The sequence below is a fragment of the Macaca nemestrina genome, chromosome 10, assembly GCF_043159975.1.
Source record: "Macaca nemestrina isolate mMacNem1 chromosome 10, mMacNem.hap1, whole genome shotgun sequence".
NCBI lineage: Eukaryota > Metazoa > Chordata > Mammalia > Primates > Cercopithecidae > Macaca > Macaca nemestrina.
In genome coordinates, this window is record NC_092134.1 from 77716656 (window position 1) to 77735470 (window position 18815).

An 18815-nucleotide genomic window follows, 5' to 3' on the forward strand; every position below is an offset into this window, starting at 1 on the left:
TGGCCTCCTAAAGTGTTGGGATTACAGGCGTGAGCCACCCCACCGGACCCGGTTTTGTTTTTTTCTTTTTTTTAATAGAGATAGGGTTTCACCATCTTGCCCAGGCTGATCTCAAACTCCTGGGCTCCTACTCAGCCTCTCAAAGTGTTGGGATTACAGGTGTGAGCCACCACATCCAGCCAAGCCTTACCATTCTTTTGTTTGTTTGTTTTTGAGATGGAGTTTCCCTCTTGTTGCTCAGGCTGGAGTGCAGTGGTGCCATCTCAGCTCATGGCAACCTCCGTCTCCTGGGTTCAAGTGATTCTCCTGCTTCAGGCTCCCCAGTAGCTGGGATTACAGGCATGCAGCACTACGCTCAGCTAATTTGTATTTTTAGTAGAGACGGGGTCTCTCCATGTTGGTCAGGCTAGTCTCGAACTCCTAACCTCAGGTGATCTGCCCGCCTCAGCCTCCCAAAGTGCTGGTATTACAGGCGTGAGCCACTGTGCCCAGCCACCATTTTTTTTTTTTTTAATTTTTTTGAAATGGAGTCTTGCTCTGTCACCCAGGCTGCAGTGCAGTGCTGCAATCTCAGCTCACTGCAACCTCCGCCTCCCAGGTTCAAGCAATTCTCCTGCCTCAGCCTCCCGAGTAGCTGGGACTACAGGTGCATGCCACCATGGCTAATTTTTTGTATTTTAGTAGAGATGGGGTTTCACTGTGTTGCCCAGGCTGGTCTTGAACTCCTGAGCTCAGGCTATCTGTCCACCTCGGCCTCCCAAAGTGCTAGGATTACAGGCGTGAGCCACTGCGCTCGGCCCGGCCACCATTCTTAAAGATAAAACCAGTTCCCTTAATTTATTCTGTAATCCTCACAACTGCCCTGTGAGGTGGGGAAGGGAGTTGTTTTCCTCCTACTCAACTGGGAGAAAACTTAGGCTCAGGGGAAGAGGTCACCCCATTCGTGAGCAGCAGAACCAGGTCTCACACCAGGGCTTCTGGCCTCAGAGAGCTTCTTGCTGGCAGCAGGTGTGACAGCACTGGAGTGGTACATCAAGACCCTGGCAGGGTGTGGTGGCTCACGCCTGTAATCCCAGCACTTTGGGAGGCTGAGGCAGGTGGATCACTTGAGCGTGGTGGTGGACACCTGTAATCCCAGCTACTCAGGAGGCTGAGGCAGGAGAATCGCTTGAACCCAGGAGGCAGAGGTTGCAGTGAGATGAGATCGCGCCATTGCACTCCAGCCTGGGCAACAAGAGTGAAACTCTGTCGGGGGGAAAAAAAAGAATTTAAAAAATTAGCTAGTTGTGGTGGTGGGCAACTGTAATCTCAGCTACTTGGGAAGCTGAGGCAGGAGAATCACTTGAAACTGGTAGGTGGAGGTTTTGGGGAGCCGACTGCCACTGCACTTCAGCCTGGGCGACAGAGGGAGACTTCGTCTCCAGAAAAAAAAGACCCTGATTCTTGCCTGCAGGTTGACCTGTTGACCCTGAGTGGCTTTACCTCTCTGAGCCCCACTTTCCTGGAAGTGAGATATAAGGGGACTTTGGCAATATGTTCTTCTGGGTACCATAGTAATGCAGTCTTGCCAATTATGAAGGGTGTGGCCTCCCTCAAAAAGTTGGAGCAGAGATGCCCATCCAGTGACTGGAGACTCCTTGTTTTTTTTTTTTTTTTTTTGAGATGGAGTCTCATTCTGTTGCTCAGGCTGGAGTATAGTGGCATGATCTCGGGTCACTGCAACCAACCTCTGCCTCCCAGGTTCAAGCAATTCTTCTGCCTCAGCCTCCCGAGTAGCTGGGATTACAGGCATGTACCACTATGCCCGGCTAACTTTTTTTTTTTTTTTTTTTTTGAGACAATCTCACTCTGTTGCCCAGGCTGCAGTGCAGTGGCGTGATCTCAGCTCACTGCAACCTCCGACCCCCAGGGTTAGAGCGATTCTCCTGCCTCAGCCTCCTGAGTAGCTGTGATTACAGGTGTGCACCTGTAATCCTGGCTAATTTTTGTATTTTTTAGTAGAGATGGGGGTTTCACCATGTTGGTCAGGCTGGTCTCGAACTTCTGACCTCGTGATCTGCCTGCCTTGGCCTCCCAAAGTGCTGGGATTACAGGCGTGAGCCACCTCCCCGGCTACACCTGGCTAATTTTTGTATTTTTAGTAGAGATGGGGTTTCACCGTGTTGTCCAGGATGGTCTCAAACTCTTGACCTCAGATGATCCACCCGCCTTGGCCTCCCAAAGTGCTGGGATTATAGGCATGAGCCACCGTGCCCGGCCTGGAGACTCCTTTGTGTTCCCCAGTCTCCACCAACCGGTAATACGTAGTGCTGTCACCGTGGAGCCCATGCACAGTATTCCCCTGGGGGCTGCACTCAGTGCTAGTGCTGGGGCCTATAACCCACTCTCTGGGGAGCCCCGCAGGGTGGTCTATGAGCTTTGCTGCCAGCAGGACCTGTGAACGCGCAGGTGCAGTCCCTCCTTCAGCCTGCAGTCTGAGAGATGCCATCAAGCACCGTGCCTCTCTCCTTATCCAAAGCTGAGGCCTCTGGACTTAAATTTCAGGCCCCCAATTCAGACCCGACCTCTGGACCTTGAATTTTATCCACCATTCCCCTTACCCTCCCCAGTGGGGAGATGGCTTTGATGATGCATCCTTGTTTCCTTCTTCCCTCCCATCCCTATCTCCTTCTCTTCCCTCTCCCCACTCCTCTCTTACACCTATTTTTCAAAAATTAAAGAAAATGTTTTTTAAACCAAAGTCCGAGAAGCATTGATCCCTCATGCATTTTTGCCTCCCCTTCCCCCCATCCTTCCCCATGCCTCTCACCCTCCTCTGTGTCTCCCACTTTCCCGTTTTTCCTCACCCCTCTCCCAACTCTCCTCTTCTTTCCCCTTGATTCTGGATCCCTTCTTTCCTCCTCACCTTCCTCAAATCCCCTTACCCTTTCCTCTGCTTGGGTGCTGGCTACAAGCTGCTGTGCATGGCACTGGGTCTGGCTGATGCCTACATGCTCTCATAAGGCTGCACCTTTGCTTGAGACATCTGTGGTCCCCATGCTGTGTCGCTGGGCCTAGGTTGAGGCGTGGTGGAGCTGGAGGGCAACCTGGCTTTGCTTGGCGCGGAGGGGCAAGGGTCCCCGCCGCAGTGCACCTATCCCCAGCTGGTGCCAGACAACCAAGGGGCAGCAACCTGGGCCGGCGGGGATGGCTTGGTGGCATATCTGGATGTCAGGCACTTGGAGCAGGTGCTGGAGGATCTGAAGGATGTGAAGGGCCAGGTCTGAGATCAACCACTTCCCACTAAGAGGCCCCTCTATCCTTCGGCCCAGCAAACACATGGGGCTCTGTGTCAACTTTCCAGGCTGTAGAAGTGGGCCATTCTTTGTGTGTATGTGTGTAGTAAAATATATATAACATAAAATTCAGGGACATTGAGTACACACACATTGTTGTGCAACCATCAGCACCATCCATCTCCACAACATTTTCATCTTTCTTTCTTTTTCTTTGAGATAGAGTCTTGCTCTGTTGCCCAGGCTGGAGTGCAGTGGCACAATATTGGCTCTACTAAAAGTACAAAATTAACCAGGCATGGTGGCACATGCCTGTAATTCCAGCTACTCAGGAGGGTGAGGCAGGAGAATCTCTTGAAACCGGGAGGCGAGGCCGGGCGCGGTGGCTCAAGCCTGTAATCCCAGTACTTTGGGAGGCCGAGACGGGCGGATCACAAGGTCAGGAGATCGAGACCATCCTGGCTAACACGGCGAAACCCCGTCTCTACTAAAAACACAAAAAATTAGCCGGGCGAGGTGGCGGCGCCTGTGGTCCCAGCTACTCGGGAGGCTGAGGCAGGAGAATGGCGGGAACCCGGGAGGCGGAGCTTGCAGTGAGCTGAGATCTGGCCACTGCACTCCAGCCTGGGCGACAGAGCGAGACTCCGTCTCAAAAAAAAAAAAAAAAAAAAAAAAAGAAACCGGGAGGCGGAGGTTGTGGTGAGTCGAGATTGTGCCACTGCACTCTAGCCTGGGCAACAAGAGCAAAACTCCATCTCGAAAAAAACAAAAAACAAAACAAAAAAAACTAGATGTTTATGGTTAAGGAAACAAATTAATAATAATAATAGAAAAAGATAATATCGATTCTTATAAAATATAGTAATTAAGAAAATTAATCGTTTATCACAAACCCTTGTAGCAGAGCATATCTCCCCATATATACAAACATTGTACCTAGGTTGAATGTGTTCCTCCTACTTTTTTTTGAGACAGAGTTTCGCCAGGCATGGTGGTTCATGCCTGTAATCCCAGCACTTTGGAAGGCCAAGGGGGGCGGATCATGAGGTCAAGAGATTGAGACCATCCTGGCCAATATGGTGAAATCCCATCTCTACTAAAAATACAAAAATTAGCTGGGCGTGGTGACATGTGCCTGTAGTCCCAGCTCCTCGGGAGGCTGAGGCAAGAAAATCAACTGAACCCGGGGGGTGGAGGTTGCAGTGAGCTGAGATCGCGCCACTGCACTCCACTCTGGTGACAGAGCGAGACTCCGTCTCAAAAAAAAAAAAAAAAAAAAAAAGAGAGACGGAGTTTCACTCATCGCCCAGGCTGGAGTGCAGCAACATGATCTCTGCTCACTGCAACCTCTGCCTCCTGGGTTCAAGCGATTCTTCTGCCTCAGCCTTCTGAGTAGCTGGGACTACAGGCACACACCACTATACCCCGCTACTTTTTCTATTTTTAGTAGAGACAGGGTTTCACCATGTTGGCCGGGCTGGTCTGGAACTCCTGACCTCAGGTGATCCACCCGCCTAGGCCTCCCAAAGTGCTGGGATTACAGGCATGGTGAGCCACCGCACCTGGCCCCTCCTCTTACTTTTGGGAACATCCTACTCTATGGAGCAGCTGTTCTTTCACCACTTTACTTTCTTAATAAACTTGCTTATACCTTGTACTGCGACTCACCCTGAATTCTTTCTTGCATGAGATCTAAGAACCCTCTCTTGTGGTCTGGATGGGGACCCCTTTCCTGTACAAATGCGTTGGCTTCCAACTCCACACAGGCTTGTTCTCTGGGTTTCCCTGCCTTGTCCTTTCTTCTCCTGTTGCTTTACCAAGTTGCTGCCACCACTCTGCACTTGCTAGTTTGCTTTCAGCTCCTTCCCCTGGTGTTCCTCTAGGAGGGTCCCATTCTCCTGGCCTTCACCTCAGCTCTCCCTCTGCTCACCTGGATATCTCTACTTCCTCCCCTTACTCTGGGGCCCCAGCACGTGCTCCTGACACTGCTCCAGAGAAAGCATCCCATCCAATGGCCTTCTCTTGCTTCTTACCCAAGTTGCCCTCTATACACTATTTGGCAGAGTTCCCTCTTCCTGTCTTTTACTTTTTATTTTTTTGAGGCAGAGTCTTGCTTTGTTGCCCAGGGTGGAGAGCAGTGGTGGGTGTGATCACAGTTCACTTCAACCTCCACCTCCTGGGCTCAAGCGATCCTCCCACTTCAGCCTCTAGAGTAGCTGGGACTACAGGTGCTTGCCACCAAGCCCAGCATTTTTTTTTTTTTTTTGGTAGAGATGGAGTTTCACCATGTTGCCCAGGCTGGTCTCAAACTCCTGAGCTCAAGCATTCTGCCTGCATTGGCCTCTCAAAGTGCTGGGATTACAGGTGTGAGCCACAGTGCCCAGGCCTCCTATCAAAGTTCTCTTTTCTCTGCCGGGCGCGGTGGCTCACACCTATAACCCCAGCGCTTTGGGAGGCCCAGGCGGGTGGATCACTTGAGGTCAGGAATTCGAGACCAGCCTGGCCAACATGGTGAAACCCTGTCTCTACTAAAAATATAAAAATTGGCCAGGCGTGGTGGTGCGTGCCTGTAATCCCAGCTACTTGGGAGGCTTGAGGCAGGAGAATCGCTTGAACTCAGGAGATGGAGGTTGCGGTGAGCTGAGATAGTGCCACTGTACTCCAGCCTGGGCAACAGAGACTCTGTCTCAAAAAAAAAAAAAAAAAAAAAGGTTGTCTTTTCTCTTGACCCCTTAGAATGAGGGGAAAAAAACAAAGGCTTTGGAACTCTCCCAGAGATCTGGGTTCAAATCCTAAGACTGCCTTTCACTGGGTTAGATCAATGTGTCAGAGGCGTTTGAACCAGAGTGACTCCATTTTGAGCAGGGCTAGGACAAGAAGGCTGGGACTTGCTGGGATGCATTCTCAGAATGTTAGGCATTTTTAGCTTCTAGATGTTTATGGTTAAGGAAACAATAATAATAACTAAAAAAAGATAATATCGATTCTTACAAAATATAGTAATGAAGATAATTAATCCTTGATCACAAACCCTTGTAGCAAAGCACATCTCTCCATATATACAAGCATTATACCTACAGTGAATGTGTTCCTCCGCTTACTTTTTTTTTTTTTTTTTTGAGGCGGAGTCTTCACTCTGTCACCCAGGCTGGAGTGCAGTGGCACCATCTCGGCTCACTGCAAGCTCCGCCTCCCGGGTTTGCGCCATTCTCCTGCCTCAGCCTCCGGAGTAGCTGGGACTACAGGCGCCCGCCACCGCGCCCGGCTAATTTTTTGTATTTTAGTAGAGACAGGGTTTCACCGTGTTAGCCAGGATGGTCTCGATCTCCTGACCTCGTGATCCGCCCGCCTCGGCCTCCCAAAGTGCAGGGATTACAGGCGTGAGCCACCGCGCCCGGCCTGAGACGGAGTTTTGTTGGGCACAGAGGCTCATGCCTGTAATCCCAGCACTTTGGAAGGCCAAGGAGGGGTGGATCATGAGGTCAAGAGATCGAGACCATTCTGGCCAATATGGTGAAACCCCATCTCTACTAAAAATACAAAAATTAGCTGGGCGTGGTGGCGCGTGCCTATAGTCCCAGTTACTCGGGAGGCTGAGGCAGGAGAATCAATTGAACACAGGAGGTAGAGCTTACAGTGAGCCAAGATCAATCGCACCACTGCACTCCACCCTGGCGACAGAGCAAGACTCCATCTCAAAAAAAAAAAGAGAGACAGAGTTTCACTCTTGTCGGCCAGGCTGGAGTGCAGTAACATGATCTCTGCTCACTGCAACCTCTGCCTCCTGGGTTCAAGTGATTCTTCTGCCTCAGCCTCCTGAGTAGCTGGGACTACAGGCACACACCACTATGCCCCGCTACTTTTTCTATTTTTAGTAGAGATGGGATTTCACCATGTTGGCCAGGCTGGTCTGGAACTCCTGACCTCAGGTGATCCACCCGCCTAGGCCTCCCAAAGTGCTGGGATTACAGGTGTGGCAAGCCACCGCACCTGGCCCCTCCTCTTTACTTTCAGGAACATCCTACTCTGTCTATGGAGCAGCTGTTCTTTCACCACTTTACTTTCTTAATAAACTTGCTTATACTTTGCACTGCGACTTGCCCTGAATTCTTTCTTGCATGAGATCCAAGAACCCTCTCTTGTGGTCTGGATGGGGACCCCTTTCCTGTACAAATGCATTAGTTGATATGAGAATAAAGAAAAAAAAAGAGGAAAAACTAGAGTAACTTCTCCACATAATCATATGACCATTTTGTGAACCATGAAAACAGTTAACAAAATAATTTTCTCATGTCTAATTCTCAGTCCATATTCGTATGTCCCAAAATGTCTTTCACAGCTGGTTTGTTCAACCATTCAATGAAGGACGAAACATTGCAGTTGGCTGTTATGTATCTAAAGTCTCTCAATCTTGATCTTCAGACCACCTTCAACCCAGCTCACCACATCCTCCCCAAGTCCTTTGAGCCAGTTAAACCCAACCGCCATGTTCTTTAAAAAATGCTCCTTTTTTTTTCACAGTCAACTGTTTCTCTGTCCCTGGAGCTCTCCCCTTTATTCTCCAAGGTCACCTTGAGCACATCCACCTGCTCCGTGAAATCCATTCTCCTCTCCCTTTCCCTCCCTCTGAACTTAACCAGCTGCCACCGCAGGCTTCTGCCTTTCTTCAGTGTGGCCAGAATTTGGTTCTGCCTGCTGGCAGAGGGCAGGGCCGCTGTCTTCCTCTCCTTGCAGCCCCCGAGCCTAGCATATACCTGGCATCTAGTGGCAGCACAATAAGGAACCTGACGAATACTCCTTTCTTCAGCTCTCCACTCCTCCTCCACTCCTGCCCGCCATGGTCAGGAAGAGCAAGGTCCGGAATGGGCTTGGTGTGTCCCACGGGAAGGCCGTGATCCTGGAAGATGCTTCTCAGCCCAGCCCGGATCTCCTTCCTTTTGCTCTAGAGACTTCTTTCCTTCTTTGTGTACACACATACACCAAGACTCAGGAAGTGGTTCTTGAGGCAGGACCCTAAGAGCCCAAGGAGTGGGTCCGAGGCTGGAGGTGTGGGGGTGTGACGACCGGTCCCACTTTCTGGCCTGTTCAGATCAGCTCCTTCTGGAGACAACCCCTGGCACACAAGGGAGGGAGGCAGCTTGACCCCCTAGCCCGCTTCCAGCCCTCACCTGGCTTTGTCTTCTGGGATAAGACGAGGAAATCCAGAGGATGTAAGCCTCTACCTTCGTGTCTTCCCCCAAACCCTCGCTATCACAGACGATGCAGGAGCTGTCCGGGAGTTGGGAGGGCAGACCTTGTCAATCCTCCCCCAGAGGGCGGGACCCGACGCGGACGTGTATTGATTGACTGGGTAGCGTGGCTTCGGGGAAGGGCTTCCTCCCCTTTTCTCAGACTAGGAACCCTGGAAAATGGAGAAGCTATGCTAATATAGGGGGGTCAGAAATCCCCACTCTAGAATGCTCTAGAATGTTGGGAGACACCCAGGATGTGAGGCCAGGGACTTTCTGGAACTGTTGGTTCTGGCCCCACCCGACCCCAGGCAGTCCCCAGCTGTCTGCACAGTCGGATGGGGAGGGGGCTTGCACAGAGTTGGAGCCAGAGGAGAGAGCTGGGCTACTGGAGAAGGATGGGGAAACCTCTCTCAGACCACCTTGTCACCCGGCCTCAGCTCTCCGCCCCGGCGCTCAGAGGATAACTCTCACCTAGCTCGTCCGCTTCTCTAAACCAGAGTGACCCAGGCTGCGCTCCGCCCTGCTCTCCTACCCCGAGTTGGCACGGAGGCGGGGCGCCAGAGGGGGGCCCCAGGCGCCCCGAGGTCTTGCCTTTTCGGCTCTCCGTTTGCGGGGGGTGGGCGCCTTCTTCCGGGTAGGGGCCACGTGGCCCTGGCCGGGCGGGGGGCTCGGCCCACCCCGCGCCGGGCCCAGTGACTCAGGCCGCAGCTGTTCCCGCGTCACATGAGGGAGGCCGGCGGCCACTGGGCGGGGGAGGGGACTGTGGCTGGAGCCCGGGGCGGGGCCGCGCGGCAGGCGGGGCGGGAGCCGGGGGGCGCAGCTAGAGAGCCCCGGAGCCGCGGCGGGAGAGGAGCGCGCAGCCTTGGGGAGCCCAGGTGAGGCCGCGGGGCCCCGGCGGACTTCGGCGCGGGCTGGGAGAGACCACCGGCGGTCCCTTCCTCCAGGGCTCGCCCCAGGCCCGCGGAGACTCGCCCGGCGCTCTCCAGCCGCCCTCGAGCAACTTTGATTCGAACTTCCCTGGGCCCGGGCAGGGTGTGGCGGGGGTGCCGGCCGCACCTTTTTTTTTTTGGTGGGCGGGAGGTCAGAGCCCAGGGGAAAGCGACTGGGGCAGGGGTCGGGGTTGGGCTGAAGACCGTTTCTCCGGGCTGGGTGTTGGGTGGGGAGAGGGTGTTTGACGCCTGGAGACTGAAGGGCCGAGGGTCGGCGTCAGGCTCGAGCCCCTACCGGCGCCCTCGGATCTATCCTGGGCCCCAGAGGCGGCGGGGCGGGGTCCGGGCTTCGCGGCGGTCGCCCCCACCCCTCTCCTGCGGGTAGAGAGGGGGCTGGGAGACGTGGTTCCGACCGCGGGTTTCCGGGTGGGAGGGGCCGGGAATCGGGGACGTGTAGGGAAGCCCTCGAGGGCCGGCCAGGAGCCCGGAAACCGAGGTCCCCCTTCGGCCAGTTTTAATCCCCCCGCCCTCCTCTCTGCCCCAGGCCCGGCAGCCATGGCGGTGGAAGGAGGAATGAAATGTGTGAAGTTCTTGCTCTACGTCCTCCTGCTGGCCTTTTGCGTGAGTGGCGAGGGGTCCTGGGGGGCGCGCCGGCAGGGTGCGGGGAGACCTGGCTCCACAGTGGTGAGGGCTGAGGGAATAAGAATTAAGGCAGCTGGAGACCAGATGTGGAAAGAAAGCCAGGGAAAGACAGCGCGGCCACTCCCTCCTCCAGTTTTCCTGGACACCTGAGGCTTGTTTCCACCGAGAATGGCCATCCTGGGTGTGCAGCAACCCCTACCCCCATCCCTCCTTCCTGGCCCTTCCTGTCTGGTGACCCAACCACTTGTGATATGGGGCAGTGGGGCAACCAGCCAACCGCCTGATGCTATCGCCAGGAGGCTTCCCTTCGCTCTCCCTTCTCCCCTCTCTTCCTACCCAACCCCCTCATCCCTCTCCAGTCCCTCTCCCCCTTTCCGTCCTCCCAGCGCTTGGGAGCGAGGAAGGGCTCTGCCCACCTCAATTTGCTCCTGTCCTGGGCTCCTGGCTTGAGAGGCTACTGTTTGTCTAGGGAGGGGCACATCACTCTTGCCGCCTTTTCCTCTTCCCTTCTCCTGGCTTAACTGGCCAGAGGAACCTTAGTCACAGCTGATGCGCGTGGGGTGTGCACTGGAGGATAGTGAGGGAGCAGTTCTGGGAGAGAATTGAGCTGGGAGTCCTGGAGGCCCGTAGAAAGCATTATTCTAGGTCAGAAATACGTGCCTTGGGGTCAGGGCTTTCTGGGAGGTCTTTGAATTTGGTCACGTCCCTGATTGAAGAGCTGGGAGGGGATCAAGGGAGATGGGGGCAGGCAAGGATGGGTCATCCCCCTTCCCTACAGCCAAAGAAGTTCCCTGGAGGTGTGAGAATCTCTCCTCCGGATGGGGTCATGTCTGTGTCCTAGGTGTACCCCTTGCTCTCCACCATGGAGGACCACTGTGTTGTGGATCAGGCCTAATCCTCACCTGCTTTCCTCTTAGGCCTGTGCAGTGGGACTGATTGCTGTGGGTGTCGGGGCACAGCTTGTCCTGAGTCAGACCATAATCCAGGGGGCTACCCCTGGCTCTCTGTTGCCTGTGGTCATCATCGCAGTGGGTGTCTTCCTCTTCCTCGTGGCCTTTGTGGGCTGCTGCGGGGCCTGCAAGGAGAACTATTGTCTTATGATCACGGTGAGTGGGAGGCGGGACTAACATGGGTGGTCTGGGACTGCCAGAGCAACTTGGTTGGTGCTCAGGAAGGTGGGTGAGGTGAGGTGGGTGAGTGAGGAAGACCTTTGTGAGTGTCCAGGGACCGGCTATGCCAGAACGGGCCCCTGTAATGCATAGACTCCAAACCTGACTCCTGTCCTTTGCTCCTGCAGTTTGCCATCTTTCTGTCTCTTATCATGTTGGTGGAGGTGGCCGCAGCCATTGCTGGCTATGTGTTTAGAGATAAGGTAAGCAGGGAATAATGGGAAGGGCCTGCCTCAGCCTGGTCTGGGACCCAGGTGCTTGAATTCTGACGGCAACAGTGCTCCTCCGTACCCTCAGGTGATGTCAGAGTTTAATAACAACTTCCGGCAGCAGATGGAGAATTACCCGAAAAACAACCACACTGCTTCGATCCTGGACAGGATGCAGGCAGATGTGAGTGGGGTTGCTGGGAGCAGGGGTGATGGGAATAGAGAATTCTCATCTCCAAGGCTGGGTGTGGTAGCTCACACCTGTAATCTCAGCACTTTTGGAGGCCGAGGTGGGCAGATCACCTGAGGTCAGAAGTTTGAGACTAGCCTGGCCAACATGGCAAAACCCTTTCTCTACTAAAAATACAAAAATTAGCCAGGTGTGGTGGTGAGTGCCTGTAATCCCAGCTACTCAGGAGGGTGAGGCAGGAGAATCGCTTGAACCCAGAAGGCAGAGGTTGCAGTGAGCCGAGATCAAGCCACCACACTCCAGTCTGGGCAACAGAGCAAGTCTGTCTCAAAAAAAAAAAAAAAAAAAAAAAAAGAATTCTCATCTCCATATTGATGGTGAAGGTTCACTTAACTCCCTTCTCCATATTTCTTCCCTACCCCAGTTTAAGTGCTGTGGGGCTGCTAACTACACAGATTGGGAGAAAATCCCTTCCATGTCGAAGAACCGAGTCCCTGACTCCTGCTGCATTAATGTCACTGTGGGCTGTGGAATTAATTTCAACGAGAAGGCCATCCATAAGGAGGTAGGGAGGAAACTGTGTATGGGACTTGGAAAACCTGGGAAATGTTTTAGAAGGCAAGAGACCCAGGATGGAGGTGGACAGCGTCAGGGATGGGGAGGGGATCTGGAAATGGTAAGGGTGGGGTGAAAGGTACCGGGGCAGGGAAGAGATTGATGGACCAGGGGAGGGGATTGGGGTGGGAAGTTTCTGATGGTGCTTTTATCCTTTGTGCCTGCCACCCTTCAGGGCTGTGTGGAGAAGATTGGGGGCTGGCTGAGGAAAAATGTGCTGGTGGTGGCTGCAGCAGCTCTTGGAATTGCTTTTGTTGAGGTAAGAGATAACCCTGAGAGAGGGCTGGGACTCAATCCAGGGTGCCTGGAGGATAGGGGCCGAGGGGAGAAGGGTGCTGAGCAGGAGGTACTGACCTGGGAGTGTGTGTTTGGAGTCTCTTGCATGGGTCTCGGGTAGCTGGCCCTTCTGACTCCTCTCCATCCCCATCCCCATCTTTCCTTCTAGGTTTTGGGAATTGTCTTTGCCTGCTGCCTCGTGAAGAGTATCAGAAGTGGCTACGAGGTGATGTAGGGGTCTGGTCTCCTCAGCCTCCTCATCTGGGGGAGTGGATAGTATCCTCCAGGTTTTTCAATTAAACGGATTATTTTTTCAGACCGAAAAGAGAAATGGTCTGAGTTTGTCTTAGAGTGATGCTTGATTCCTTCCTTTCCTTACCCATGTTGCCTGTCCTCTGGGACCTTACTGCATGTGTACTTCGAGAAGCTCTATTCTGGGGGGTGTTTGGGAAAGGAGGACTTTGCTGAAGGTGTTGGTTGGACAGGCAGTGGGAGAAGTGAGGATCCAGAGACTGTAGTGCTTTCTGCCCCCTAGTCTTACGCTGCCAGGCTCACTATGAACATTCATGAAGCCATCTGCTGCGTAAGTCAAAGCAGCTCTCCAGAAAGGTCCCACCTGGGAGAGCCCAGCCCACATCTGCCTTGGACATCTTCCTGGCCTTCTGTGCACCGCTAAGGGCCCAGCACCTCCCTTCCTGGTCAATCCTCAAGGCATCCAGCTCCTTTTTTTTTTTTTTTTTGAGACGGACTCTTGCTTTGTCACCCAGGCTGGAGTGTGGTGGCACATCTCGGCTCACTGCAAGCTCTGCCTCCCGGGTTCATGCCATTCTCCTGCCTCAGCCTCCCAGTAGCTGGGACTACAGGCGCGCACCACCACGCCTAGCTAATTTTTTGTATTTTTAGTAGAGACGGGGTTTCACCGTGTTGGCCAGGATGGTCTCGACCTCCTGACCTCATGATCTGCCCGCCTTGGCCTCCCAAAGTGCTGGGATTACAGGCGTGAGCCACCGCGCCCGGCGGCTCCTTTCAAAGTGTGGTTAAGTTGCCTTGACACCTGTGTGGCCAGTGTCCTTAGCAGGAGAATTTACGTGAACATTGCCTTTTCTTCCATGGAAGCCACCCAGCATGGCCTCGACCCCTCTTCATCACCTGCTCTTCTCCCCCAAGATTTATAAAGACCATTCCCAGTACAGACAGTGAACTGCAACCTTACTCCCCTTCAGAAAATAAGGGAAATGTATCAAAGTGCCCTCTGATGGCCACTCCTCGAGGTGCAGCTGTAGATGTGAGGCAGTTCCTTGGTGCCCCACTGTGGGTGCTAGCTGTTTTGCAGGCACTGAACAGGCCACAGACCGTGAGCATGTCGGTTTGGAGTAGTTGGCACTTAAATGGGGTCAGCCTTCCACTGGGCACATCCATTTCTGCCCACCTTCTTTTTATTTTTTAAACAATACACTTTTGTTAGTGCTTATTTTGTGGCAGGCACCAGGCAGTACCAGGGTGGGGGCAGAAATAAAAGTCCTTGCCCTTGAAAAACAATCTCTTGCTGGAAGGCTGGATTCAACAGACCGCTTGGGCAGGCTTGGGAAGGATCCAGGTGAGCACAGCATCCACCAGGCTGGCTGGCAGGTAGGAGGCAGGCAGCCAGAGCAGCTTGGCATCCCAGCCTGGGCTGTAGCGGGTTCGGGGGTGTCGAGCAGTCAGGGCATGCTCCAGGCATTGGCTCACCTTGGTTAGGTCCGGGTCACAGATCAGGTTCATGATGCGCTGTTGCATTTTCAGGTCTGCACCCCATAGGTGGTTGCAATCAGTTTCCCTTCCCCACTCCAGCCCATCTTAGGTACTGTCTTCTGGGGCCCTGGGCTTGTCACCCTCAGTCCCCTCCTCAGTGTGGGGAGTGGGCAGGTTCCACATGGCCTGGGCACTCTTGTGGCATCCCACTCACCCTCAACCCTGCCCTGGGTGCCCCACCCACCTCCCAGCAGGCTTCTGCAGGACTGGCCTTTCTGGTACTCTTGTTTCCCTTCATGTGCCCTGTGTGGGCTTGGCTACTCACACTTGGTGAGGAAGGCCCCCCCATAGTGGGCCTGTGTGGCAGGAGGTAGCCGTGCCCAGCAGGCCTGCAGGGTTTTCTCCAGACTCTCCAGGTTGGTCACAGGGGTTCGGAAGAAGCCAGGCTCCACGATGGAGACTCGTATCCCAAAATGAGCCACATCCCGCCTAGAAGGGGGGCAGAGGGAAGTTGCTGGGTTCTTGCTCTATAGGGAGGGGACTTTGAGGGACATGGGTTGGGGAGCTGAGAAAGTTACCACAGACCAGGGACAAGAGTTTTGACGGAGATACCTACTGCCCTGGGACAAGGGTCAAGTGGGGTAGAGGGAGGAAAGTATTTTTGTGGTTTGTTTTCTTTGATCTAGAGCAAGGGTCAGCACATTTTTTTCTTAAAGGGCCAGAGAGTTAATATTTTAAGCGTGACAGGCCAAGAAACAAAATTAATGATATTATCAGGTACTTATATAACAGTTTACAATGTAACCATTTAAAAATCTAAAAACCATTATTAGCTTGTAGGCAGCTGGCCAGATCTGGCTTGAGTACTGAGTTTGCCAATTCCTGACCTAGGGGAACCCCATTCCCTTGTTCCTGAAACACAGGGTTGAGCCCTGAGTGCTGGATATTGAAGGGTATAGTCTCATATTTGCTGGAGGGTAAGCTGATGGGGAAAGTGGGGATACATCCCATTGCTCTGGCATAGATGTAGAAATCCAAGTATAGGTAAGGAGCAGGAGGGGAGGGGAGAAAAAATCCAAGTATAAAGTATGTGTTCCAGTATGCAGTGGCTCATGCCTATAATCCCAACACTTTGGGAGGCCCAGGCGGAAGCATCGCTTGAGGCCGGGAGTTTGAGACAAGTCTGGTCACCAGAGCAAGACCCTATCTGTAAAAAAAAATACTAGCCAGGCATGCTGGCACACGCCTGTGGTCTCAGCTACTCAGGAGGCTGAGGCGTAAGTATCGCTTGAGCTGCTTGAGCCTAGGAGTTTGAAGCTGCAGTGGGCTGTGAGTGCACCATTGCACTCCATGCTGGGTGAGAACAAGGCCTTGTCTCAAAACTAGAAAGCCTGCGTTCCATGATGCTGCCTGGAAAATTCAGGCTGAGAGACAGGGACAAAAGGAGACATTGAGATGATTTGCTGAGTGATGGTGACAAAGGCAGGCTTCCTTAGAAGGTGGACTAAGCTTAGGCGCCTTGTACTTCTGCTAAGAACTCAGGCCTTGGGCTGTGTGTGGTGGCTCACGCCTGTAATCCCGGCACTTTGGGAGGCTGGGTCCGGTAGATCACTTGAGGTCAGGAGTTCGAAACCAGCCTGGCCAACATGGTGTAACCCCATCTCTACTAAAAATACAAAAAAATTAGCTGGGAGTGGTGGCGGGTGCCTGTAATCCCAGCTAATTGGGAGGCTGAGGCAGGACAATTGCATGAACCTGAGAGGCAGGGGTTGCAGTGAGCTGAGATCTTGCCATTGCACTCCAGCCTAGGCAACAAGAGCAAAACTCTCAAACAAACAAACAAACAAAAAAAACAAAAACCAAACAAAAAGAACTCAGGCCCTGCTCCCCTGTTGTCCTCATCATGTCTCCTTTGTGCTCCCATGGAACTTTGAACCTTATTATTTAAAGATGAGAGAGAGGCAAGGCCAGGCGTGGTGGCTCACATCGTATTCCCAGCACTTTGGGAGGCCGAGGCGGGCAGATCATGAGGTCAGGAGTTAGAGACCAACCTGGCCAACACAGTGAAACCCCATCTCTACTAAAAATACAAAAATTAGCCGGGCATGGTGGCACGTGCCTGTAGCCCCACCTACTTGGGAGGCTGAGGCAGGAGAATCACTTGAAACAGGGAGGCAGAGGTTGTGGTGAGCCAAGATCGCGCCACTGCACTCCAGCCTGGCAACAGAGCGAGAGTCCATCACAAAAAAACAAAAAACTAATGCGTTAAAAATGGGTAAAGAGAAGTAATCTACTTATGGTCACAAAGCTTACATAAGGGTGGGGTTTGAATTCATGAAGTCTAGCCTTAAACTGTCTTAACTATTCCAATATGCTGTATCTTAACCATCTCTGCTGGCCCATGTTTGTTGAGTGGGCTGCTCTTAGTCCTGGAACCCAGAGCCCTGTACCCCTCACCTCAGACTGTCAGAGAAGGCCTCCAGGCCAAATTTGGAGACACAGTAGCCCCCACCATTGGCTGCCAGGCGACCCAGGACGCTGGTGATGTTGATCACCCGGCCCCGGGCTTGCTGCAGCAGAGGCAGCAGGGCGAGGGTGACCCCGATGGGACCCATTGTGTTCACATTCAGCACCCGCTGGAAATCATCCCGGGTCAGCCATGGTGTGGGTCCGATGATACCAGCCACACCAGCATTATTCACCAGACCAAAAAGCCCTGTGGGGAGATGAGAAGGATGCTGGGGGTAGGTAAGGCACTCCCACAGCCCCCTCTTCTTCCTGGGAGCATCTGAAAACAACTGCTCCTCCTCAAATAGTCCCTTTAGCTTACCACAGCCCTTGCAGGTGACTCCTGGGGTCACTGTGGGGATCAGGATACCCCACACCATATTCCTAGTGGTCTACCATACTTACCTGCTTCCTTAACGTGCGTCTCCACCCACTTGGCTGCCTGCTGGACGCTCTGGGGATCAGTGATATCCAGCAGGGTAGTGTGGAGGCGGGAGGAGGCCACCCGCTGCAGGTCCTCGGCCCCAGAGGGAGTCAGGCAGCTGGCCAGGACTCGGAAGCCTCTCTGGTCCAGCTGCAGTGCCAGAAGGCGCCCAAAGCCTGAGTCACAGCCGGTGATGAAGACAAAGGCATCGCTGGCGGGCAGGCTCTGCCGGTCCCTGAGCAACCACAGCACTGCCCAGAGTAAGGCACCCAGCAGCAGAGGCAGCCACATAGCTGGAGCCCAAGTGACCTACAGGTGGCAGCCTAGGCTGGGCAGAAAAACTTGTCCAGTTTACTGCGGCCCTCAAGCCCTTTCCCCTAATACCTTCCCTAGCTGGAAGCATCTGGTGTGAGCATATTGAGAAATTATCTGGTTGGCAGATAATTGGCCAACTATGGCTCATCTGTGCAAAGCAAAGATGTGGGCAGACCCTGTATTTGTGGCTAATCTAACTGAAGCCACATGAGCCAGGTCCTGTGTACAGACCTGCTGTACGGAGCAGGGGCATCTTCTTGCTTGCCTCTCACTTTCTCTCCTACTAAACCAGGGACACTGAACCTTCTATATGCAACCTGGGTCTTGTGTTTGGAATGATGTATAGGGCCAAGAACCCTGCATTTAGTCCTGGTGGCCTCAGATTTGCTGTGTGATGCTGAGCATCTCACTGTCTCTCTCAACCTATTTTCTCACCTACCAAGTGGGGTTAAGACCCACCAGGTCCACCTCAGAGTTGTGGAGGATCAAAGGGGACAATGTGTGAGGAAGCATGTTAAAAGCTGAAAGTTTTGAGTTGGCAATACATGTAATATCTAGCTAGTCTTCTCATAGTTCCCCCAGCTCCCAGTATCTACTTACCTCCTGGGGGGAAAGCTGGCAGGTACTACAGCACCCGAAGCTGATTCTTTTGCTTTTGTTTAAGAGACTCCTCCCAGTCTTCCCAGCCTCCCACACTAGCTACTGCTAAGGCCAAAGTCTGGAGTGGGTGGACTTAGATGCCAGGCGTATTAAGTGTATGTGTGACAGGGTGGGGATAGGGCTGGGAAGGAGGAGGAGCCAGGGAGGCTGGAGCTTGCCTGGCTGAAGCCAGGACTTGGCAGAGGCCAGATTTGCCTAGGCTCCCCCCACCCCTTGGCTGTCTTTCTCAGCCTGGGTTCCTGACCATCTATGTCATGGTCTCCGAGGAGGAGGGAGCTGTCAAGGATGGCAGCTGCACTGCTCTGTTGGTAACGGTTACTGGACCTGTCATTCCTCCCCCTTCTCAGCCCTGAAGCGCCCCCAGGAATTAATCTCCCACCTGGCTCAGACTCATGACACTGCTTAGTGTTAGCCTGGGAGAGGCCATGAGCATGTGGAGAGGCAGAGAGCCAGAGCTGGGGACCAGGCCTGTACCTTGCCTTGTTTCTCTTCTGTAGGAAATAAGTCCTGAATTAGGAAGCTTGGGGCAGGGCTGCTAGGACCTTCTCACAGGAGGGATGGGAACTCCCACCCTCTGCTTGCGTAACAGACACCTGCACAAATGCCATGGAGGAGAAGAGAGTTGGGACAGTAAGAGGAAG

At 53.4% G+C, this 18815-nt stretch overlaps 2 protein-coding genes and 1 long non-coding RNA gene across 4 annotated transcripts; 1 reads left to right on the forward strand and 2 right to left on the reverse strand.

Moving 5' to 3' along the window:
* Positions 1–4140: 4140 nt before the first annotated feature.
* On the reverse strand, positions 4141–9212 carry LOC105474178 (uncharacterized). Its single transcript, XR_982696.3, has 2 exons — positions 8978–9212; positions 4141–8676 (listed from the first exon to the last, which is right to left on the reverse strand). It is a non-coding gene; the product is annotated as an uncharacterized lncRNA (long non-coding RNA).
* A 50-nt stretch (positions 9213–9262) lies between these two features.
* On the forward strand, positions 9263–12887 carry LOC105474177 (CD63 molecule). The gene is made up of 8 exons (XM_011728667.3): positions 9263–9381; positions 9980–10056; positions 10995–11183; positions 11375–11449; positions 11544–11639; positions 12070–12210; positions 12436–12519; positions 12706–12887. The coding sequence occupies exons 2-8, from the start codon at positions 9991–9993 to the stop codon at positions 12769–12771; spliced, it is 717 nt and encodes a 238-aa protein (XP_011726969.1). The 5' UTR covers positions 9263–9381; positions 9980–9990; the 3' UTR covers positions 12772–12887.
* Positions 12888–13584: 697 nt separating this feature from the next.
* On the reverse strand, positions 13585–18783 carry LOC105474180 (retinol dehydrogenase 5). Of its 2 annotated transcripts, none has more exons than XM_011728670.3 (5): positions 18115–18783; positions 17181–17522; positions 16725–16983; positions 14593–14756; positions 13585–14320 (listed from the first exon to the last, which is right to left on the reverse strand). In XM_011728670.3, the coding sequence occupies exons 2-5, from the start codon at positions 17488–17490 to the stop codon at positions 14097–14099; spliced, it is 957 nt and encodes a 318-aa protein (XP_011726972.1). In that variant the 5' UTR covers positions 17491–17522; positions 18115–18783; the 3' UTR covers positions 13585–14096. The 2 variants fall into 2 exon arrangements, with proteins under 2 accessions (XP_011726972.1, XP_011726971.1); XM_011728669.3 differs by having other exon boundaries at positions 17181–17527.
* Between the last annotated feature and the right edge of the window lie 32 nt (positions 18784–18815).